Source organism: Halichoeres trimaculatus, unplaced genomic scaffold (assembly GCF_033239565.1).
Source record: "Halichoeres trimaculatus isolate MK-OKI-2021-1 unplaced genomic scaffold, fHalTri1.1 fHalTri1_scaffold_12, whole genome shotgun sequence".
NCBI lineage: Eukaryota > Metazoa > Chordata > Actinopteri > Labriformes > Labridae > Halichoeres > Halichoeres trimaculatus.
Window position 1 is genome coordinate 19,922,672 of NW_027437190.1, and position 25,370 is coordinate 19,948,041.

The window sequence follows — 25,370 nt, forward strand, 5'->3', positions numbered from 1 at the left end:
AAAGATAATGAAAGCCACTTAGCAGAAGCAAAATATGCAGGTCATAGAGTGAGGAATATTTTACAGACAGAAAATATTTCTCTTTGTTATAATGGGAATGGGTTTGGCTTCATAAATCAGCAGTGCAGTTTGGGTTCTTAATTATATATCTACTTGAGTTGAAAAGTGGATTCTAAACTCTGCTACCCATTACCAGAATCAGAGGAAGTGTTTGGGTTAGTTTTACTTACTTCCATGTACAAAACCAACAAACCACTGAGTGTTCGTGATGTTAAGGTTTTCAGAAAGTCATCACATTTATGTTACGCTGTGGTTTTAGTCAGAAACATACTAGACGTGCAAACCACGTTCCTACTGATCATAATTACATGCAATCTGCTCCATGAAAGGACCAAAGTTTTTACGGTGACACAAATCTGAATGTGTAATAGTTGGTTGGGTCTTTAAAGGCCTTAAAAGCTGTCTAGAACTGTTTTATTTAGTTATGAACATCACTCAGTGTTGCTCATGTGGAAATAATACAGGCCTCAGTAGACTGCGGCAATTGAAGCTTAGGTGCATGACTTTATTTGGAATTCAAACGGCCATACTGCCTGTGAGAACACTCTAATTTTGTTTTCAAATACAGCATACTGTCTGCCTTAGGAGAACAGGCAAAAATGCTTTCCCGTAAGAAAGTTTGATGTTGTGGTATACAGGATTTCTATGAGTGGTCTCAATGGACTGCAACAATCACCCAAAGGAAACATTTAAAAACAGATGGTTGACTGGTTGGGCCTGTGCCAATCTCCCCTGCCTTTTTCTCCCCACTGCACTGTGAGCATTCAGAGCATTAATTTGTAGGTAAGAACCAAAGAGTGTGAAAAATAAATGGGTTGTCCAAGTTAACCACAGGCGGGACATAAGATACAATGATAAAACCAGCCAGAGGACGCTGAAGAGGAATGCTGTAATTTGTTCAAATAAATCAGAATCTGCTCTCTTGTCTATAAAGTTGACCGCAAACAAAACAAAACATGAAATGCAAGCAACAAAGCACAAAAGTAGAAAGACTTAATCAGCAGGTTCTCAAAGAAGCAACTTATCTTGATAACACATCCAGAAATGTTTGTGAGCAGGCAAGCAGTGCAGACATATGTCAGGCTAGCCAGCAAATACAGTACAAATATCAACAGGGAAAAAAGGAAGGGGCATGAATGGATGGTTTACACAAAACATTGGGGAATGCACGCTACCAGGGCAGAAATGGCACGATGCTGAAATACTTTGACTGTGAGACATGGCACTGAAGTGATTCTCAGCAGTAGGTTGTGGTTGAGGAGGAGGGGGTTAGTGCGGAGAGAAGAGATCCCACAGAGAGACAATACTACAGCGTGCTTCCAAGCAAAAGTGGGGTGCTGTGAAACAAAACACTGACTGTGACAGACATGGCTGTGAAGTCGTTCTCAACACTGGTATGATGCCCGCGGACTGACACCACTGACAGCGAGGACAGATTCGGTGACAGAAATGTTTTTCGTGCATCTTTTGTTTTGTCACACATTTGCAAGAAATGATTTTCCTCAAAAACATCTTATTCAGTCGTTGCTTTGTGAAGCTCAAAGCTTGGTATTCTAGTGAGCCTGATATCACACGCTCTCCTTCCTGCAGTTGTGTGGAAAGGAACCTTCCATTTCACTGTGTCCTAACATTAGGAAGGTAATTTCTTCTCCACTCTTACAGACCCTGTAGTTGTCTCTATTCACTGCCCTTTATTTGACTCTGAAATGTGTGACATGGGTATCCCATTGGCACACATTTAAGCAGGAAAATTGCTTTGTGAGGGTGACTGAGTAGGCAACAAGCTAACATCAAAGAAAATGTGAGGTGGAGATAGAGAAAGTACCATCGTTAAATCCATCTTACCTGGGAAGGAAATAAAAGAACAAAACTACCCTGACATTAAAAGATGCAATGGAAAAGTGGCTGGGATGTAAATGAGTGGGGAAAGTGGTCACCAAAAAAACCTATTATTAAATATCTTTGGGGGAGCACTACACATTTCACCTGCAGATCAGCACCCTATTTTCATTTACGCAATTTTTGAATGAGATGACTCAGTAAAACAGTCGCTCCACTGGGACCAACTCCACATTTTAAATTTTAGCGCTGGGTAAATGTGTAGCAAGCTTCTTTGAAAACATGCCCCTAAGTGAATTCCTCACTGAGGAATGACCACATTTAGTACCAATGAAAAAGGATGTGCGTCCAGTAACTTGAGGCAACAGGTGGACTTAAAAAAACGACACCATCGGGGAATAACATCACAGAATGCAAGAGTAGTGGTTACGAAAGCAGAACATTTAAAGAGATAAAGAGGGTAAAAACACTCACTCGTCCCTTTCTTCACTTTTAGAGCTCTCTGTGTCACCTAGAAAAGCAGTCTTTCTAAAACCGTATGCCCCTGTGCAGCAGCTGGATGTTGGTGACAGATGGACACAAAAAACGACAACAGACAAAGTGACAAGCAGCTAGACAAGCCGTCTCTCCTCATACCTGTGTACTCCAGGTGAAAGCCAGCGGCAGAAACACTGATGTCAGACTGGAAGGTCAAGTACAAGTTGTTGGACGTGCTGTTCAGAAGCTGGGGAATTGTTGTACCTGTGTTGCACAAAACACAGAAACCAGACAAACCATCTTTAGTCCACATTCAAGAGCCAAGCCAATGGAAAATGCATAATAAAGCAAAAACACTTCAGCCAGTCTGGCTTCATGCTACAAAGACAATTCCCCAATATGGTAATACAGTTGCCTTAACTATGAGAAAGTATTTCTGGATTCCACTTCAAAAAGTCAAAAGGATATCAGAAAAGGAAGCTCAGCTCAGTCATTCTTAAGGTATGTAACTGAAGGCAGCAGAACATTGTAGGGTTTTTGTGTCCTCATCCCTTCTCACAGTTTTTTGAAAAAATGGAGAAGTGGTAAGATAAAATCTTAAACCCTGTAGTCGGAGCACATGGAGCTGGAGGTTGGGGGTTGAAAGTTTAAGCCCAGCACTGATGCAGGGTAGCTGTGGCAGAGTAGAAGCAGGGATTGGATTGTTTTCAGCTTAAATAAAACATTAAGTTGGGAGAATACGTATGCCAATTGATAGTTGCGTGTCTGATTAAGCAGGATTTGTCATGCTAGCTGTATTTTGTGAAGTCAACATTCAGTATTTTGGAGTAGGCTCTTTTTATCAAGAAAAGAAAGCATCACAATACTCTATACAGTATGCAATGATTTACACATTAAAATTTTAATTCAGCACACTTTCTTTGGACCTGCAAAGTCATCAAACCAGTGAAGAAAGAGCACGAGCATTGGTCTATACTCTGAATGTGCAGCTGCACTGAGTGGTCTGGGTTCATTTCTTCTATTCCAACCCTGTGTCTTCAATTTGCATGGAGACATTTATCTGCATTCATAATCACCTTCATCAGCTTAGGGATAAAACTGATTGCAACCCATTTCAAAAGCCTTAGCCTTTTCACACTGCACATTGCTCTACACCATAAGAGGAGTAATTTGGAGCTATAACACTGTGTAAAGGGATTTTTTTCTAAGCAAGATATTCACCACCTGAGAAATTTGACACCTAGTCTCATAAAAATGATAAGATTCACTTTTCTGTCTTTTACTAAAATTCAGTATCCAAGACAATGGGTTGGCCTGTTTCTAGTAGGTTAGCTTGAGATTAAAGCACCTTTTTCATTTGCAGGAGCCTCAAGGCAAAACTACATCCATAGAACAGAGGCGACATTATAAAGATCTCTAATGAAGAGACAGGAATATTTTGTAAAGGAGGAAGGGATACTTTTTTCCCTCTCCAACTTCTTTATCCCGTTTTTGGACAGCTTTCTCAAAGGACATGCCAAATGTCATCAGCTCCATCTCCTCATCTGTCTGCTGCTGGGGCACTGTGACAGCTGATTGAAATTCAACAGGGAACTGACAACTAAAATTTAGTTGTATCACATTCACCTGAGTAGCTACCGAGCCTTGGAGCGTTGCCATCAACCCCGTCAAAAAAATCAAGCGAGTCCCAGTTGTGCTCTGTGGCGAAGGTCACAACTTGAATCTAAAAGAGAAAGATAAAAGTGCTAAAAATACACTATAAACAAAATACAAAGTTAGTTTAATCACAAGTAGCGTTTCTAGCTTTTTTTTAGTAAGACCGTGTGTTAAATTACTTTTTAAGCTCCCATCATAGCTCTACTAAGATCTGTTCTGTGGCTTCTCACCTGGATGCCAGCCCCCTCAGGAACAGAGATTTTCCAGGCACAGTTCAGGTAGTTGGCGTACGGCTCTGGGTATCCAGGGGAAAGGATGGTACCTTTGCGTTCTGTTAACACGCCGCCGCAAGGAACTGGACAAAGGACAACAGAGTCAAAAAACAGAGGGAGTCAGAAAGGAAGTCACACACCTACACACACCTATACACACACATATATCTACAGAGGGTTGGTGGGGTTGCAGTTGAGAAAATCAAACTTTTAAAGACCACTTTTCATCTACTGTAAATTACTTCTTAAACGTCAGTAAACTGCACATCTGCAAAAACATTTCACGCAGTGTAATTCTGCAGACTTTGAGGACAGAAAGTTGGACAAAAATTCCTTTCATCAAAATGACATGTTATTCTATATAGTATGTAAATGAGTCTGAACCAGGGCATGCATCTCTGTCCTCTAACTATCAGTGCTACTTGCTACTCTGCACTTGGCAGAGCTCTGTGGGACGGCACACAGTCAAACTTCATAAATAGTTCAAACCTGATGTGTAACTTTATCTCAAACAGGCTGCAGAAATCCCATCCTTCAACTACATAGTTATCTCTCTCCCAGCACACCTTTTTTTCTCCTAGTGTCACGTCTAACATATTTATTAGGCTCCTCTGCTCTCAGATGAGAGCTGATTTAATGCCATGGGGCAATGTCTGCTCTTATTGTCGGGTACTCATATATTTAAGCAACAACACAAAATCAGAAAAAAAAAAAAAACAGATTATTGGAACTACAATTTCTTTATTACCTGTCAGACTTGTATGTAGCTAACTATGCTCTATCAAGGATTTGGCTTTTTCACATTTTCTTTGTTCAGAATGATGGTAACCCAGCTTTACAGACTGAAATCCATCGGATTATTACAGGCAACAAAAAACAAACATTGCTCTCCCTTCCAATTGAAACATAATTCTGCTGGCAAATAGAGAGAAATAATGACCTGTCAGTCTGATGAGCTTTTCCCAAAAGCATTTTAACTATCTTAAGAAAGAGGAGTCCAACCCAAATATGTATTTTGCTTTAACTGTTAATTTGTTCTGCCCAGATTCACTGTTTTGCTGTTAACAGCTGCAATGTGACTGGCAGACATCTGCTAGACGATCACATGTATTTCAATGTCAATAGCACAAACCGCAAGAAATGAAAATAAGAAGTAACAAGATCTACTCAGGGGCAAAAATGTGCCATCTCTTTAATTTGTTCAGTTTTTTTGCTTCTGATGCAGAAACAAGAGCTCCTCAAATTCAGCTTCAGATTAGGTAATACACCTTCTGTGTTCGTTTACATCCAATTGAGTGATTGGGTTATCAGTCATCTAAGATTCAAGGTTACACAGCCTGAGTATGAAGAGGTTTTCCTAAAGACCATGAGCAAAGCTGTCAGTCAGGGCAGAGGCGGTCCATCACAAATTCACATGAGTGGTACTGTGTTTTCACAACGAAGAACAAGGACAAAGGTTAACCTTGCATAGGTCAATGATTATCACTGTTTTTAATATCCATCAGCCATGGGAGGCTGCAATATGAAGGACAAAGGGAAACTTAGACAACACAAAATGAAAATATAGTTCTTATTTAAAATAAGTTGGTTTGTTGGAAAAGTAGACGGGAAAGTGTGCTTTAGTCAAGCTTTTAGCAAGAGACAATTTAAACAAATTAATATTTATAGAATGCATCACAATAAATAATCTGCACCTTTCACTGTAAGTGACACATTGGAGAAATGTCTTTTATCCTGTATCTCACGGCTCCAAAGCATTATCGCATCCATAGAGAATGACTTCCAAAGCAACTTCATATTCTCAGCTACAGCTTGTCACATGCAGTTTTCAATATGTACATTGATTAACTTTCAGGACTAGCGGAGGACAGCTTGTGCCTCTGTTCTTGATCAGCCCCGCAAAGGACAAAAAAGTCATGCATGCACCTTAAAGTACTGAAGCTGGAATATTGTATCATAGCAGAAGGAGACTTTTTAGTGAAAAGAATATCATCTCTATCACACCCAATCATTTCCAGATGGCTCTCCAAATCTCTTTAAACAAAACCAAATGCAAACCATGAAAAAAAACAGTATTAAAATGACTGTTTTCAATCGTCAGATGTTTCAGTTCCACCTTTTAAAGGTGAACAAATGTCTGGGGTGTTTTTCAGCTATTCACAGAAAACAAAAACAGGTCTGCTTGTTTCTTTTTTATGGAACTTAAATTCTTCCAGCATGCAACCACAATCTTGAAAACAAGCAACAGCTCTACTCACACTGGGGGAGGGACCCAGTATCTCAGTCTAATTTAACAGCTCCTCTGAGTCCCCTGAGCTGTCAGTTAATGTAATTGGTCGAGCAAGATTAGAAATCATGACACTCATAAAAGCATGAATGCTCCACAGCCATCTCAGTCAGTGGCAGGCTCATATGTCAGGGTTAGCCTAGGTGGGAAAGCATGTGGGAAGACACACACATTATGAGACACCATTTAGAAGCATCTGATAAAGGAGGAATTTACAGCAACTTTTAATGAAAAGAGTTTTAATCAGGCTGTGTGTGATGTATTTACATCAGATAAACCACTGAAATGTAATAATTTTTAAGGGTTTATATTCTTTATGCTTTTTTTTGGATGTATAAAACTTTAAAAAATGTTAATAATAAAAGAGATCATGTGGAAATCATGCAGTAAAAAACAATTTCCTTAAAGTCCAATAAATACTGGCTGTGGTGAAATGTTGCTTCATGGTTTTAAAATTGGAAAGAAATTATCTCTGGAGCTCTTCCTTTCTGTAAGTTAAATAAAATCAATTTTATTTACAGAACAAAACCATCAGGCTCTTGACTCAACAGCGCCAACCGTGATCTCTTGCCTTATTACAGGAACTTAAGGAAATCCCAAAAGGGGCGTGACCTTAAGGACAGCTCATCAAGCTCTGGGTAGGAACTTTGGCCTGGCCTAACCACATCGCCTTAGACTGAGCCATTATAATTGGTCTTAGGAGGATATTTTAGAAACAGAAGCCCACTATTTAAAAACCAGCCCAGTGTGACACTGTTTACTTGTGCAAGCCAGCAGTGAACCCATGGTGTGGGCATCCTTTAAATTAGTTAATATAATCTGTTACTTTACCTAATATCAGTCATGATTTTTTCACAATTCAATGTAAAAAAGGATAGACAAAGCTGTCCAGATGTGCAGGGAACAAACCAACATGAAATGGCTTGTTTAAAAAATTACATCCCTCAACTTTTCTTCTTATCTTAAATTGTCGCTTAATTCTACTGATTAAAGGTAACACAAGTGTATTACACATATTAAAAAATAAACAAAATGGATAAAAGATCATTTACCAGTTCTTAAGTTTTATCACTCACTATGTAGTCAAGCTTTATCCATCTATTCGCTAAACAAAATTATTCTCCACAAAAATCAACAGAAGCAATTTACAAAGGATGCACCCACCCAGGCAATGCTGATTGTATCACAGCAGACTATTGAGCTACAGCAAAACTCAGCAGCAAATACTTAATTCAGCAGCTTTGTACAAGTGAAATGGAGAGTCAAACAAGCGTAGCATGATGAGCCAGGTCACTCACAGCCGAACAAGGAGCTGGAATGTATCTCTTCAAACACAGGTATCACAGGAGAGAAGCTTCTGATGCCATCATATCCCATAAAGAGGGCTTGAGTAATTGAGCATAGTGTTTTTGTTGAAGCTTCCATGAAACTCCATCCATTATTCTGGGCGAGTACACTGCTGCTGGGGAGATGCTGCAGCCAGATTCAATCTCAAGATAACAATCACTGTGTTTAAAATGGAAGTGCGCATGCCACCGTTATTCCCTTCCCACTTGGCAGTAAACTTGGATGAACCCTGGCTTGAAATCTCCCGCACTCACTGGCTGGGACTATTTACTGGCTGGCACAGGGCCTGACTTCAATAGATTTCTTCAAACTTCAGCTTTAGTTCTTTATCTTCCAGAGGTAAACATGTGGGAGTCAGACTGAGAGCATGTCCTTTTACATCGGTCTGTTTGGGTGCCAGTGTTAATCTGTGCCTATGTGAGTTTGTGTATGTCTATGTACATGTATGAATGTGTGCATGTGCATGTGTGCGTGTGTGTGAGAGATAGAATGGGTGCCTGCGGGAGGGCTTACTCAGGCTAAAGTGGTTACTTTTTCAAAACATGGGTGACACATTATGGAGTTGTTGTCACATACACAGTATCACTTGTTATTCAGGGGATGGTGCAAAGTTATTTTGTCATATCATGGCTTAATATTAGGAGGTGAAAAATCTATGTGACTGCAAAAAAAAAAAGAGAGAGTGATTGTAAATCATTTTAAAGCAAAAACAGTTTTTGAGGATAAAATTGACAAATGATCATACTACATTTATCAGTTCTGCCAACTTGTGTGTATCAGTTTTTTTATTTGTTGACATCCAGCAAGAACTGGACAGAAGAATAACTGTTCTGGTGTATTTCTGCCCACCTACTGGCTGTAAGGCCAACATTTAGTCTTTGGTCCACCAACTCATAAAAAGTCTCTCTTCAGTTGCTAAAATGCTTGACTTCCTTAAACAGCTACTTGGCTCTTTATGCTTGTGTCTGTTTTGTGGTCAGCGGGAGGTGAACGGCGGGATGAGAGAGGTTCTCCACTGCCGTCAAAGCACAGCTACAGTAAAACTGCAGGTCAGATGGATAAACATTAAGCTAAAACTCAACACACAGCACTGAGAATAGCTGCAGAATCAGAAGTGATGAGAACTATATCAACCTGATAATGCATGAATGCAGTTAAACACCAAGTAAGCTGCTTGGCTTTATAAAGATGAGTGTTAGTGAAAATGAGCACATTTATTGAGCATGCTCATATTTTCAATTTTCATGAACAGTGAACTGAACCGCTCAGTTTATAACGCATGAACAGGAACGTGAGCGAAGTTCACTCCTGGGGCAGTGAAAAGCCGCTCACATGGGGCACTGAAAGGTGCTGAGAGATAAAGGGAGTTGCCGAGAGCTGATGGGAGATGCTGAGAGATGCCAACCACTGTGATTTATGGCCACAGAAGTCAGATCTACTACGATACTCTTTGTGCATTCAGCATAGCTCATCCTGCATCCAGTTCGCACATTACGGTTACAGTTTTTCTATGGATTAAGGCACAGATGGCTCTACTGAAAAAGAGAACTTGTAGCGAAAACATAAACATGAACTAGTCTATTTTTTGTACTACAAACTAAGTTCAAAGTTTTCAACTATGAGTAACTATGAGTGTGAACTACCTCATTCAAATTGGTGTGAACTGAACTTTGAGCTCGCTCACTCTTTGTGTGAGCTGGTATTACTCTGCATATGACACAGATGTGTATTGCAGTCGTATTGAATGCAGAAGATGATGAACCATACTCTGAGTGTATGTAGTACAAAAAAAAGGCTACAAAGGAAAAGTTTTCTGAAGTGCATGTTGCTGTTAGACATATTTATTTAACACTCCCATTTATTTTTCCATTAATCTTTGAGGCACAGGGACCTGAAATCCCCCGTCTGGCAGGAAAATTTATGTGACACTTTGTTTTTCTATTTGTCCTTGCCTCTTTCTTGCCTGTCTCAACTATCAAGAGCAGAAATAGGCGGATGCTTTGAAATGGGTGACAGACATCAGGATAAGTAATGACTAGGAAAAACAGACACCAATCTTTTTCTGCACCTGCTCCTTCTTTTTGGATCTGTGTGCATGTGTGGGTGTGTGTATTGAAAGGTGTGTGTGAAGGGTTCAGGCGAGGGTTGGAGGATGAGGACGCTTACCGACACATGTGGGCACAGTGCCGTTCCACTGGGCCAGGGCATTGGGCACGGCCTCACACCTGATGGCGTTGGAGCCGTGCAGAGTGTAGCCTGGATTGCATTCAAACAGTACGACCATACCGGTGCCAAAGTCATTCCCTATCCGCTTCCCGAAGCGGGGCTCAGGGACAGAGCTACACTGAATGGCGCTTGTCCGGGGGACAGCTGGGGATGAGAAGGGAGGAAATAAGCGTGAGAGGAAGAAAGACAATGACAAAGAGCGGTTGTGGGCAGGCTAGGCAGAAAGACAACAGGGAGAAAGTGAGATGGCAAGACAAAGGAGGCAGAGAGAAATGGTAAAGCCCTTGTGGATCTCCTCACACGTCATTAGTCACTCTCGTCTGCTGTGCCAGGATAGGCTGTTTGACTCCACAGCCTCCTGCTCTGCTCAGGCGTGCCCAGCCAATGACAATCTGGTGGACAGCCCTTTATGTGGTGAGCGAAAGGCTAAAGCATGTTGTTCTCAAAGGCAAGCTAATTCACTGAATGCGCCAAATTAGTTTCCACAAGTAAGACCTGGAATCAAACCGTAAAAAGCAGTCTTACCTTGATAAACAAAATGAAATCCTTTGGCTGTTTCCGTTCCGTTGGTTGTGAACTTGAGTGTTATCTTGTTCCCTGAACTCAGAGGGAGTGTCTCGCCTGCATTTCAAAATCAAATGAATACAAAATAAACTGATGAGAGACAAAACTCAATTAACATTAAATCATTCAGAGTGTAATATAACTATGAATTCGGTTCTGTGTTAAATGAAGTCGCGGAAGTGAATTCAAAGTTACTTTTACTTTTTCATTCTGATTTAATCAAAGATAAATGCTCAGATCAGATTAGTTTGCATGTTTTAAAATCATACCACAGTCCAATCAAAAAGAGTGTGGCAACAATTTGCAACAGCTGGTTTACTTGTTGTGCTCTAATTAGGTTCGCTGGCGTTTATTCCATTGTAATCACAATGTATTATGTATCAACATTTGCGTCATTATATTACATTACAGGAAGATAAAAAGAGAAAACACAAACTTTTACCTTGGCAGGAAAAACCGAATAATGTATTCATATTTTTAATCTGTCTCTGTGATGCAGTTTGTTTGATCTGAATTAAATTGAGAGATGGATGAGCTATCTTGCCTGTAGTGTAGAGTGCTGTGTCTGACAGGAGTACCAATGCCTTTGAGCTAGGAGCATGAATAAAATATGACACTAGACTGAACAGTTCCACGGTTATGTATTTACCTGAATGTGATCCATACAGGGAGGAGAGCAGTGCTGAATCAGTGGAGGCTCCGTCATAGATCTCCACAACATCTGTGTTCAAAGTCTGGAACACCACAAACTGGCCGAACAGCACTGCAGAGACAGAAATGTACAAAACAGAGAGACACGGTTGTAAATTTTGTGGCAATAAGATATAAAGACATGTCAATATTGAATCCATCCACTGAGCTTTTTATCCTCTGAAAGGCAGTTATTAGGTAAGTGAGTCTTCAAATTAATGTTTCTTTTGAGCCTTTTAAACGTCTTGCTTCTGCACCTTGAACCAATGACACTGAGGTAAGACTCACTTTAAATGGGAAGGCTGCATATCTAATCTTATTTGCATGCATCTCCTTAGGACGGCAGCCATGGACACATTTCACCTCAACAAATTGGTCATGAAATACTGTATTTTATTTTAATCAAAACAGTCTGAATTGAACTACCATGGCTAGGATTGATTGGCTATTTTTTCATTTCCTTTTCAGTGTCTTTAGCTTTGAGATGACTGATTCGTTTGAAAGCCCTGCTGGCATACAATGGTGCCACTCTTATTCACTGAGGGACACTCACTGGGTGGACGGTGTGGGAGAAAGAGTGTAGAGCAGTCTGTCCTGACTGTACTGAATCAGTCATTTTCCAAGCTCAGGGTAGACTTTCAGCCATCACGACTTTGTATTTTGCTTTAACTTTTGATTTTATGATTCACTGTATCTCTTCACACCACTTTACTCTGTTCATCCGCCCCTGCATTCAATCAATAAGAGCATTGGTGTACACCTGGTACCACCTGAATAAATAGCACATTTTTTACAATATGTGTGGAACCTTTTGTCAAAAATGCCAACGTTGGCAGATTAATACTCCTCCATTTTGCAGTACAAAAGTTTAAATATTTGAGTACATTTACGAGATGCATAATAAACTTTCTGAGTAATATATATGACCAGGAAGTGAGTTCAGTGTTTCCCTCAGTTATACAGGGCGGTGACATTGGCAGCGAGTGCGCAGGAGAGCGAGAGCTGTCGGTCATGTGACCCTCAGCTGTGCCTCTTATTGGGGGAGCTCGCAATCTTAATATCCTCTGAACAGCCGAATCAGAAAAAAAATCAAGGAGACACACACAACACACACCTACAATTTTGATCCTCACATTTACATACAAGCCTGCCCAGGCTTGTATGTATCTACATTGTTCACTGTCTACGATGGCAGCAAGTTCGTATCAGAAAAAAATAAAAAAACAAAATACAATTAAGTAACTGATTGAAAAAACTTTCATCTGTCTTTTTGTTTTCACCACATCATGTCACCTGGTTGTAGAAGGGCTTGATAATTACATAGCCTTTTGTAACAATCAAAACATAGTTACCATGTTGAATGACGTGCACTAACAAGCTGCATTTACATAACAACTGCACAAGGTCTGAAGAAGAATAGTCCAAAAACTGTCAGTAATTTTAAGCAAAGCATGCACTGAGGGATTTTACTAAGGGGCACATTTCATTTGTTTATTCATTTTTCATCAGCAGATCAAATAAACATTGATATTAGAAATGGTAAAATCATTCAGCAAAAATACTGTGATGGAAACAACTTTACCCGGGCAGCCTCTCAAGTAATAGCTTGTGGGAAACATAAGGGTTCACACATACATGAAGTGGAACTAGGGGAACCATAATTGGCACCATGCTGTAAAGACCAGACTTCAAATAAACTGCTAAACTAAAAACTAGGCTGTTTTTGACCAGTAATGGCTTTCACCAGTATGTCATCTTCATCCAGATGCCTTAAGGCAGAACACACCTGAAAAGGTGTAAAAAAAAAAAAAAAGGATAACAGAGGGAATTGCTAAAGGTAGAAAAAAAAGGCAGCATATGTTTGTCCTTCTGGCTATGAATTATAGAGTAGCTTCCTGTCGTCTACACTTTTCAGCTGTACGGATCTTCTCTGGCATCTGGCCTCACTGAATAGCACTCTAAAACTGATATACCTGCCACATAACAAAGAAAGACGCAGCAAGGAGCAATGAGAGGTTTGGTGAAAGAAAAAAAAACTGTTCTCTAAAAGTCACTGGAGAAAATGCTAAAATGTATGTCCCACGAGAGGGAGATTTAGACAGGTCACTGGATGACCAATTGATGGCCCTGGGGAATGAACAGGGTGTAATACAGGAAACTTGGGAGTTTGTGTAACAGCAACTACACTCTTGCCACCAGATTTGACAGGAACCAGATCAAAAATGTTTAGCAAGAAAAGACATATAATGGCCAAAAATTCAGACAAGGCATGAGGGATAAAGAAAGGCCATATACACAGGCACTCATGTACACAGACTATAAGGTGGAGACACAGAGCAGCACAGCCAGCCTTGTTTTTTCATCTCGAGTAGTAAGAATGCCTATGGCTGAAGCGAGGTCTGAATAAGAGATGATTTTACCCTTAGGGACAGCTCACTGCTGTCATATTAGCATACCAACACTGTGCTATGTTAAATAAGCTGCACCCCCCTGCTTTGTGACAACACACACAAACACACAAACACACACTCAAAGTTCAAGCATGTGCATGTGAATACGCACTGGCACAAGTACAGTGTCGCTCATTTCTGCCTCTAATCCAAAGCTAGCCATGCATGACTCCAATCTGCTCCTTTTCTGTAATCACGTCCAGATATTAAGTCAATAAATCATTGTAAACTTGTTACCTAATTTATGCAGGACTATGATGAATCTTTTGTCCTCTGGGCCCAGTCATGGTGCTGTAACGCAATGCACTGGAACAACAGACAACACTTTCATGGCTGCATCCTCACTGGGACCTTTCTAAAAGCAGTTAAGACCCTTTAATCGCGGACCTCTTTGGATAGTTGATCAAAACTTGTGCACGCCTGTATGTATGCCATACCACAATGCCTGCAAGGCTGGATAGTGTGAAAAAATAAACTACTGCAGGTTGATCCTACTGTTGTGTAATTATAAAAGCAGTCATTTTGAAAAATGTGTTAAGAGGCAGTGGTGCTGTCCTTGGTGGTTTCTGTCAGCTATTAATGGATACAGGGGACTGCTTAAATTAATCATGTGATTAAAGTAATCACTTCTGGGTATCACACACAAAAGTAATTTAAAGATAATGAAGGTATAGCAGGAAGAGCACAGTCACATATAGTTAACACTTCATTATCCCCTTCTTCTGAAAGAGAGCTGGGGGTTGTGGAAGAATTTTTGCTTCAAAGAGCCCAAATTCTTGAAGGCATGGATCCTACTTCTTGGTTCATTCTAACCCAATACACACACTTCCTGCAGCTTTTTCCAGCACATTCACACTGTGAAAAATCCCCTGGCGCCACATCTTAAAGAGGCTCTTCTGGGCAGGGACCTGAAGAAAGTGCAAGGAAGTGTAGTAAATTAAGATCACTGTCATGTTCCTGGAACCATTTTGGGGTGATGAGTGCTTTTTTGACAAGGCTTGTTTAAAGTGTCCATTTGTAAAAGTGCAGACTGTGGGAAGGAGTGGTTGCACCTGGTCAGTAACAGTTTTTAAGTATGTTGTGGTGTCTAAACAGTGTCAAGATAGTTTTAATGTGCCCCGAAAAAAATATTTCCACATGTACGTATGTACCACATTAAAAATGCATTATCTTGTTTAGCAATAATGATGTAGTTCATAAACTCTGCTTCAATTTTAATCGCTTGCTTAACTTCACAATGATTAAATTTAAAAATGGATCTCCTTTGAGATCATGTGTACATAAAATGGGTTGAATATTTCAACATTATGGATTTGTGATGACTTAGTGCATTTGATAAAATAATTATCGCAAATTGTTTGGCACACATACGTAGATCAGTTGTCTCAAATAACATGAGGGCCACTGAGCATCCAATCTTGTCACAAGGCAGCCACTGCAGGTTTTCCAAACAATTTAAAAAACTTTCAACAGTTTCAAACAACCATACTTTTTTTCAAATTGAATTATTTTACAGCTATATGTGGCTTTTTTTGTTGAATGCTTGTGCCAGACACCTGAGAGTGCTTCTTAAAATAGCTGAGCTACATTTGCTCTGAAGCGGGTGGTAGTTCAGGCCCTCAGTATGGCTTGAAGATGGACATCACCAAGCCTGGACCTATTCTTCAGTTTGCCTCCTTTCTTGCTCTCTGAAACACATTTGTTGTGTTGATTTGCTTTTTCTTGTGTTGATCTGCATTTTCTTTAGCTGTGCAGCTCGTCGTGTCAGTTCATCTCTCTGGTACTTTGCATACTGCTCCGCATGTTAAAATAAGTATTGCTGCGCGAGTTTTACTCCTTAAGAACAGTAGCTTTTTCTTTGCATATGAGAAAGGTATATTTCTACTTCAACTGGACAGAACTAATCACTCTCCCACTTCTCTTGAAACAGTCTGTGACTGACACTAACTTTTCTTTTGGCCTTTTAAAGAGACATCTTGCTTAAATAACTTCAGCAGCTTGCCAACCTTTTTATTTTCGTTTGAGTTCATGCAGTAATTATGTTGTGTTAAGGGTTAACTCTGAAATTTGAAGATATTTCTTTCACTGTCTCAACGGCCGACAGGGCCATGGACAAGGCGATCAGATTTAGGACTACTTACATAACCCAACTTGATATAATCCAATTTAACCTAAGCTGGCCAAATCATAAATTAATCAAAGTCTATCTATATAACTTATAACTCCGCACACATTTTACTTAGTTTAACTAAACCCTAATTACCTAACTTAATCTTACCCAACCAAACTTACCTCTTATTATCTCATTTAATCTAATCGAACCTAATTTACCATACCCTACATCTAATCTAACCAAAAGTAACCTAACCACTATCGTGTTAACTTTCATTTTTTTCTGCTTTTAATCATTAGATGCATCACACAAGATTGTTTTTTCCTTTTCTTACATAAACCAAAATTATATCATCATAGAACCTGAACATTAACTTACAGATTGTTGATTCAAGTAGGAAGTGGGACCATCAGGTCTGCAGGGTTTTGTTTTCCCAATGGCCAACTTTTGTTGTGTGCCAGTTTGTGCTGACATATTACTGAAGGACAAAGTACACGTTTTCAAGCAGGGTGCCAACTAGAACGACATTGGTATTGATTCCAATCAGTGAATGCCAAAAATTGTGTGGTATTGGCGATTGAAGAGATTTTAGGAAAAGCATGCATCCCCCGTTCATGAGTCAACTAGAGCAAGCTAAAGTACAGAAAATATCTCACCTGCTTCATGCTACTGCCCCTCAACTATAAACTTTGGCTGCACTTTTAAGTTTTCATCTTGTGTCTTCATCATCCCTGCTTTTGGGATGGAGTGCTCTCCCTGTCAAAAACAAGGACATGGGCTACAGATACCATCACTACAAACAGCAAGGAAGAAAAATGTCATAATCTCAGAGAGGCTCTTTTAGTCCCTGTCTCTCCGTTCTCTGCTATTTGATCTTTCTCTCGCAGAATGAATGAGCACGGCCCATTGGATCACTCGTGTGTTGTGTGGTGTTGATGGATTATCATAAAAGTGGTGAATGCCTGTCAGGAGGGAGAAAAAATCCACAATGCAGGGTCGAGGTCCTCTTTATGTGTTATCTTGCTTACACGTACAAAGGCTGAAAGAGAGGGAAACTGCTTGGTTATCTCTGCTCAAAAAGTGCTATTTTTGAGTTCCAAAAAGAAATACCAAAAAAAAAAAAAAAAAAAGGATGAACTTACGTAATGCTTCGCAACTACACATGACCTTTTGAATTACATCTATCTTCCTTTCACTGCTGTCATTTCCCCCAACAAATAATAAAATTCTTTGAATTGTTTTGGGTAACTTAATAAGCAGTATTATTTTAGCCACAGGGATCAGGTCATAAATATATCACTGTTGCCTGACAACCAGAGAAATTCATGATTTTCCTATTTTAATGAAAATTTACTCTGAGATTGGATTGTGAGTATAAACTGTGAAGTTATCATATCTTTTGTGTAGCACATAGTATAAAAACAGGTGGATGACCATAGGGTCCACTATTATTATCCTTATATAAAATACCAAAAGCTATGAATCACCGTTTCGGTTTTAAGGTGAGAGAAGTCTGCTGCACTGAGTCATAAGTCACTTTTGCACATTTTGTTCCAAACCAATTTGGCTTTTGATATTTCAGTGTTCTACTTGTTACAGGAAAACAAGTGGAGCAACTGCCAACTGAAAAAGAAACCATTACCTGTGCCAGGAGAGAACAGAGTGAGATCATTTTCATGTGAATAGGTTCACAGAAAATACTGTGTCTATATTGTGTGTCCATAACGCATGAGACTGCTGTCCTGCTTGAATTCCAGGTTTAAGATTTTAGTCAAGACTGTTACACTTTGTATTTAGGTACAGTAGAGGGATTACTAAAAGTGATTTATTTTCCGTTCCAGCCTGCCAACACATCAGGCGACTGTTGTTGATAAAGCAGTTTTTGCGGAGTATTTATCTAAAATGAACTATGAAGAGGAGATAACAGCTCTAGTTCTTAGGTATCATGTGAAAGCTAATCAGTGAAACTTGACTGCCTCTGCAGGTCTTCTCTCTCTCCCCTGTCCTTGCCACTGCATGGAAGGTCTTATACGGATTTTGTGTGCTCCAAAGCAGAAAGAATCTTGTGGTTTTAAGTAGGCCCAACAACTTCAATTATTCCAAAAGAAAACAGCTTTAATCACACTTCTGTGCATCCTTGTGTTTGGCAAGAGAGCCATCTCAGCCAGGAGGTGATGCGGATCCCTTTCGCAGTCTGCAAAGTCATCTCAGACCCTGACACTCCACTCATGTTTGTGTTCTATTTCCACATCCAAATAACCACAACTTGCCCATTAGGTGACCTTTTGTGAGGTCATGGTCAAGGATTGAGAGGTGTCTTCATGTGTTAAATACACAAAAATGGATGAACATATTTTTTTGAAAACTTGCAGTTTGTTTCAGATATTAGGAATTTATATCCAAGAGTTATGTTTAAGCTTTTTTAGCCAATATTTACACCACTTTACTAGCATTCAGTGGTAAACTGTTCATATGTTATAACCATTTTTATGCTACCAGACTCATCTGTTAGCCTGATCTTGATCTGCTAATTTATAAAGCTTTGATGATCAAAAATAAAATAGATGACAGGTGTGTGTTTTCATGAATAAGGCTCTGGTCATGTATCATTTGGACGCATTTTATCAAGAAATCTGCTAAAAGCACTGCTTATATTGCTGAAATGTGATGCATGCTCATTTATGGCCAAATAACTGCAGCATTTTCCCGTGCCTGCAGGCAAACCACAAACAAAGCCAGATAAGGTGTTGGAGACATTCACCGCACAAGCAACAGCAAAAGGTAAGGAAAATGGCAGCATATGTTTGTCCTTCTGGCTATGAATTATGGAAGAGCTAACTGTCATCTTTGCTTTGTGGAGGCACAGGCCTTCTGAGATTCTACGGTGTGACAGCATACACAAGCCTCATTTACAGAAACCGGAGGGATTGTGTGACACATATATTTTTAATGACCCATTATCACAGTGAAATTGCATCAGACTATTTTGGCAGAGAGTATGTGGCTGCACCTTGGCACAGGCAACATTCAGTCCATTAGGCTTCTATCTTGGGTAAAAACTTTGCTCCATGGATTGAAAGCTGTAAGTAGTGGTCATTGTGAGAAAGAAGGGGGGAGGAGGAAGAGGGCAAAGATATGAGGTCCGCTTCTCTCATATCCTGCTTTGGCTACATCCTCTTTTCGTTTTGGGAAGAGGGGGCTTACATTTCTTTCTTTTCTTTCTTTTTTTTTCTTAGAAAAGGAGAACATAAGTCTCCAGCATGAGTCTGAAAACTTAAAAAAACATTCTCCAAAAAAATTTAAGAGCAGAAGTGTAAATCCAGCTACTGCACTTGACAAATGCACCTTCCAAGTGGAGCTGTGAAAGAGTTAGCAGTTCATGTTAGGTTAATCACTAGTGCGTACATTAAGCCGTCACAGGCAGACAAGGTAGCGGTTTTTGTGTGGGAAGGAGCAAGTCGTGTACTTGAGTGGCTGCAGGCATAATCTAACTCTCTAGTGAGCAACCCTGATGAGTCAACAATCAGCCCCCAGGGTCAACGTATTTTATGATCATTCTCAGCAGCACAGTTCTTTCTCCCTCTCGTCTCATCCCCCGTCTGGCTCATTATATTCTCTCACTCATTATCACTCGCCATCTAACTTGTTCTCTCTGAGACTTTCACATTCAGCAAAGATCTATGTGCCTGTTTCTCATGGTTAGACTGGCTCCCCTTACCTCTCTCTGTCTGTGTAGTCACTCTCTTTCACTCATTCTCTGTCCATCTCGTTACAGCCCAGATTTATTACTGCAATCTGTCAGTGCTCCTGTCTCGCCTCCTGACACATTCGATGGCAAACAATGTGCATATGTTACTGTTAGCATTATATAAACACATACAGTGGAGCTATAAAAAGCTCTTGGCAGATAAACAGAGGTGACTGAATGCTGTGTCTTTGAAATCATATACACCAATGACATGCCGTGAGAAATCTAGGGAGAGGCTGTCTTCCCATGAAACACAACTTTTGTAAGTTTGCCAAGCTTAGGTGTGTGATGATATGGTCATTAGATCTACTTTCAAATAGTGTATTAATGGGACGCAGAGTTGATGGGATATTTTACAGAGCATTAAGAGTTTGTTTCAATCTACGGCTTCAGTCAAGTAATGAGGCTTTCAGGTTCACATCTTATTTCAAAATATAAACTGCAATGTTTCTGATATTTGAACTAAATGGGGTTGAATCTAACTCAGGATATTTAACACATGACCCCATTAAAAAGAAAAAGCACACATTTTCTTGCAAATGGAAATATATGCAGTTCATAGAAGAACTAAAGAAAAGGTACTGCTAATTGGTAGAGTTTGATTCACCTCTGAAGCCATCAAACACTTACAACTGAGGCAAACAAATTCTTAAGGTGAAAAACAATCTGCACATTCCAAGAGGAAAAATCAATTTACCTTGTGGCACGTGTTGTTTGCTCATTTGTTTTTTTGTTTTTTCTGAAGAAATTGTCTCCACATTTTCATATCCTCCATCTCCTAACAAGTGAAAACAATGCTGTAGTATCTTGTTAGTACACTTTGGCTTTACTCTACCTGTTTTGAGGTAAGAAAATAGTCTACACTAAACTGATAGAGCTCTGAGACAGAAAGCTGCATACAAGCTGTGAACTTGGTGTAAACATGAGTGAACTCCTGTTAGGTGGTGTACATCTGTATGTTTAGAAGCAGTGCCCAAGGCAAAGGTTGAGTGCCATGAATAATTCATTTCTTTACAAAAGTGGAAGAGTCATTGTTTGAAATATAACTACAGACATTTTTTTCTTACAGAATACTGAAACCTAAAAGAGCAGGACGAAAGCACTTACACATTAATGACATCTGACTACTGCAGGGCAGAATAAGCTATGTAGAAAAAATATATATGAGTGCTGAGGCACCAAAAAATGATGGCTCACAAATTAATAGAGGCTTTTTAGTGACCAGACTTAAGGTGGACTGAAAGCACAGGTATTTACTGCCAGCACTTTTTTCAGCATAAATTTTACTATAATCACCTGAAATACTATTACATGCAAAGTCATCTGGCTATTATTGGGTAAATATGAATAAACATGGTAATAGCAGAAACCAGGTATCCAAACTACAAGTTCTGTACAAAAAGACAGATTTATTCAAATGACCAAGATGATGCTAGAAGAACTCAAAAATAGCACACTTTTGTGCATTAGGATGTTATTGATGGATGTTTATTATGTGCATACTTAATGTAGTTCAAAGAAATGCACATACAAGGGTGTGTGCTTTTATCCAGATGGAAGAGATGAAAACTCAGAGAAAACACATTTAAATCTATACAGTTTAAATGATACTGTGGGAAAAAAATAATGTCAAAGCCATGTAAGGATCTTAAAACATATGGGCTGTCACCATCTACAGCAGTTCCAGCCTGTCAGAGAATCTTATAACACTCAACAGGGAACCTGTGCTGAACGAGAAATTTAAAAGGGTGACAAAAAAGATGGCATTGGTATAAGCCACCATTTTAGCTTTACATTTACTTGAAAATATAGAATGATCAAAGCTGTGGGTTACAACTTTCACTGTAAGGCTCGACAGTAACATCTGCACTCTAGGCAGCAAGAACTGAACCACTTACAACCATCTGATTTGATCGGGTGGTCCCTGTTGGCAACCAGATTTTACTATTGTGTAAAAAAGCCAAGTACAACAACAGAAAAAGGAAGCTGAATCTTGTCTTGGTGAGAAGAGTAAAATGAATCCTGCTGTCACATTTATTTTCTTTTGTAGACTGAGTGTGCTGTGACTACTCCACCAGTCAGCCAGGTGATCAAACATTTAGAAATCCAAACGTGAGAAGAGAAAAAAACATATCTTAAAGCCTTGCCCTGTCAAAAATGGCAAAGCAGAAATTTAAGGACAAGTTTTCTTTTTTCACAGCCAACAGACAAGAAAACTGCAACAATGTGTGCTGCAATACAAAATGTGTGAATCTACTTTAAACTGTGTCTCTTCAACACCTTGATTTTTGATGAACTTCTTACAGCTATGCCATGTTTATTAGCATTTAATTGAGCATTAAGCTTAGACTCCTGTTATTTATTTGTGATGATCAACAATTCCAACATAGCTTCCAGTCTATGAACCAGCAGCTGATGGCTTTTTGCCAGACTAGAATCCAGAACTCTAACACAGCAGGTACTGAACTGATACCAATTTAATCAAATTTTCAATTGATCATAATTAGAGGTATATTGTGTAATTCAGTCTGTATGCTCTCACAATTTGGCTCAGACTTCTGAGAGGACAAATTGCGTTTACAACATATTTTCTTCATATTCGGGTCCAGGAATGTTTTACACGCAATGTTCAAACACATATATTTACAAAAAGGAATGCCCTTGTAGCTTCAACTTGACAGAAACAGACATACATTCACGTAATACAGCAACCTCCCCAAAACACAGGTGTAAAAAGCCCTCAGGTCTTTGAGCCAGAGTCATGAGATGATATTTCCAGCTGACCTTTTCTTGCAAGTTCAACTAGGTTGAAAGGCAGTCTCAGGGGCTTAGAGAGCACTATCGGTCATTTGAGGGACAGATTAACAAACATGTTTGAGTCTCTGCTCTAGGCACTTACAAATTTCATTTACCTGCACTTTAGACACTAAAGTGTGATATCTGTGATAACAGAGCATAAAGGCCAGACTCAGAGTAGGCAACTTTAACAGGAACAGAATCTCTTTGTTTAGCTTTATCTGCGTAAAACACTCAGACTTATTTTTGTGACAATTGACTTTTGTTATTGATTAATCATTTTGTGGAGGGTAAATGAGGCAAAGAAAAAATAATAATTCAACGGTTTTACTATGGCAGCAGACTGCTGAGAAATCATTTACATTGTAGGTAAATTCAGTCAGTTTTGTCATTTCTGCTCACATCTAAAACCTGGGGTGAGTTTGTTCCTCACTTCAGGCAATATGCTGTAGGTACTAGAGAGTTATTAGTTCTAGCTTTAGCTTAAAATAAAAGATTTATTGCAAGCAAAAAAAAGCAAAATGTGGGCTTCATGCATTTGATAATTAAAGATGTTTTGTTACATCATAGCTTGAGTTATAGGTCCAACTTTTTCAATTTGCTCTTCCCAGACTGAGAATCCCAGGTGCTTTGTTAGTTACTACACAGAATATATTTCCCTCAAGCCACGCCACAGTGGTCTGCATCATCAGTGGGACTCTTTAGCTTCTATGTCTGCACTCCGTGGAATAAATTCACAGGCCCAGGTGGGAATGCTGCTTGGCGACTTCCACAGTCCATTAAGCTTTTGCAGGCAGTTTAAGCAAAGGCTGCATTGCAATATTTATCACAAAAAAAAAAAGGGGGGGGGGGGGGGGTACCTGTGGGTTCTTGGACTAGCAGTGCAGTGGGAGACGGCAACAGAGGATGTAAACTGTCGGGCTGGATCATCACACAGGGGATTAATCTGTGTTTCGTAAGCACACGGCTTTATGGAATAAAAACCTCTGCCTACGGTTTCAACAGCTTTTTATGACTAACATGGAATATTGAGCAGAAGCACATCAAGGTCTTCAAGAGATCTTTGCTGAATTATGTATGTACAGAGGCACTTCGATAAACTGAGCATTGGTACATATTACCCACAGCTCTACGTGCTTGACCTTCCTCTCCATTACCTACAGTGCCGAGCATTTTTCATGTCAACACAATCAATTTTTTTTCCTTCATCCTGTTGTGCTTTCACGCCTCATGCTGCAGCCCAAAGACTGCTATTCTTCAGGGAGTGTGTTTCAAGTCATACGTGAGAAGAAGAGGTGCAGCAGTCTCCAAACACTGTGTGGGTATCGAATTCTAACATGTTTGTATTGATTAGATGTGACTTCATTGGACACACACCAAAGTGAAGAATCACGATGATCTTCACTGACCTTTATCTATTCTTAATCTAACCAGTGGCTTGATTTTCTGCCGATACAGTTGTCAGATATGAAGCATATAAAGATGGGAGATTAATCTTGTTGTACAAAAGCATTTAACCTGAGTGTCAACTTACCAATCCAAACCAACAGTAGAATCCCTTTACACCAATTAGCACAACACAGAAATGACAATAGCAAATCTGAATACCTATAGTACTCAGTCACCTACAACCTGCAACGAATGTGAGCCCACATTGCTTCACAGAAGATCCTCCATCCTCACTATTTACATAAATCTCACAGAAAACACAAACAATTTTCTTGTTTAGCCTCCTATGCTGTAATGCTGCAACTAAAATATTTATAGAATCAGACTCCACATGGGCCATAAGCAGCAATTAAACTCACTATGAGGAACAATTTTTGCAACTCTGAGAAAATAATGCGTGATATCCTTACCAAAGTCCCCGGGGACAAAGATGTCATAGACGCAGCTCTGGCCTCGGGTGTAATTATGTGGGTAGTTTGGGGACAGCACAGTTCCCTCTGAACCTGTGAAATGACCTCCGCAGGGAGCTGTGGAGGAAAGACAGGAAGCAACGGAAAGGCACAGTTAAAAAATGCCAAGCAACAACCTTACAATGTCCAGGGAAATGAGGTAATAAAATACAATCAGCAAATCCATTTAACTGGCACCAGTGCAGGTAAGCAGTTTATATCACAAAATGAGATCAAAAGTCATGTTGAACTTTCAGCTGCTGACATACAAAAATATTGAAACTTGAAAGACACTTTGGGGACATTTTTTCCAGAAAGTAAGCTGTGAACCAGAGAAGTAAGACAGAGTTGTGTTTACATGGCTCAAATCTTAAGGGGGGACAGAGGAAAAACTGCAAGGGAAACTTCTGTTGCCTTCAAACTACTTGAAAACACCATCAATCAGGAAAACACACAATCACAAAAGTTCCACATGCTTGTGATTTTAATCAGTCTGTATCACCCAGCAGCATGTTTCCAAAAGAGAAAAAAACTCAGGTTCAACTTTTCAACTGGAACACTGTCAGCAGACTGCGTGCAGGTCTGGGTTTAGTGCTTGCTGGATAATTATTAGCAATCTTCATTGATTTAAAACCCGAGGAGAACTATGCATTCATTTTAATTACTGCTACAGTCACAGAAGAGGAGGAGGACCTCATCCACTAGAGGGGAAAGCAACATGGATTTAGAACTATAAGCTTGAAATTACAAAGCAGATACTTTCATGGCTGCTGTATTTGCACCAACACCAGCAGATATTTAACTTGCGTCATGATTAATCATTTTAAGCTTTAGTCTGGCTTTCATTTCTCAGTCCTATCTTTGCATATCAGAGGTACACCTAATCTGCCAAGAGGCTTTTTACTACAGTTACCTCAGAACTAACAGACCAAGCCATCAGGTGGAGG

General features: G+C 39.6%; 1 protein-coding gene across 3 annotated transcripts in view; it reads right to left on the reverse strand.

The window, feature by feature from the left end:
* Positions 1 to 25,370, reverse strand: part of LOC141800189 (CUB and sushi domain-containing protein 3-like) — a 214,653-nt gene that overhangs the window by 80,565 nt on the left and 108,718 nt on the right. For all 3 annotated transcript variants that reach the window (XM_074682596.1, XM_074682597.1, XM_074682595.1), the window contains exons 31-37: positions 24,385 to 24,501; positions 11,378 to 11,491; positions 10,690 to 10,785; positions 10,105 to 10,308; positions 4,263 to 4,387; positions 4,003 to 4,099; positions 2,536 to 2,640 (exon numbers count right to left, since the gene is read on the reverse strand). In XM_074682596.1, the coding sequence (XP_074538697.1) occupies positions 2,536 to 2,640; positions 4,003 to 4,099; positions 4,263 to 4,387; positions 10,105 to 10,308; positions 10,690 to 10,785; positions 11,378 to 11,491; positions 24,385 to 24,501 (858 nt within the window). The remainder of the gene's footprint in view (positions 1 to 2,535; positions 2,641 to 4,002; positions 4,100 to 4,262; positions 4,388 to 10,104; positions 10,309 to 10,689; positions 10,786 to 11,377; positions 11,492 to 24,384; positions 24,502 to 25,370) is intronic.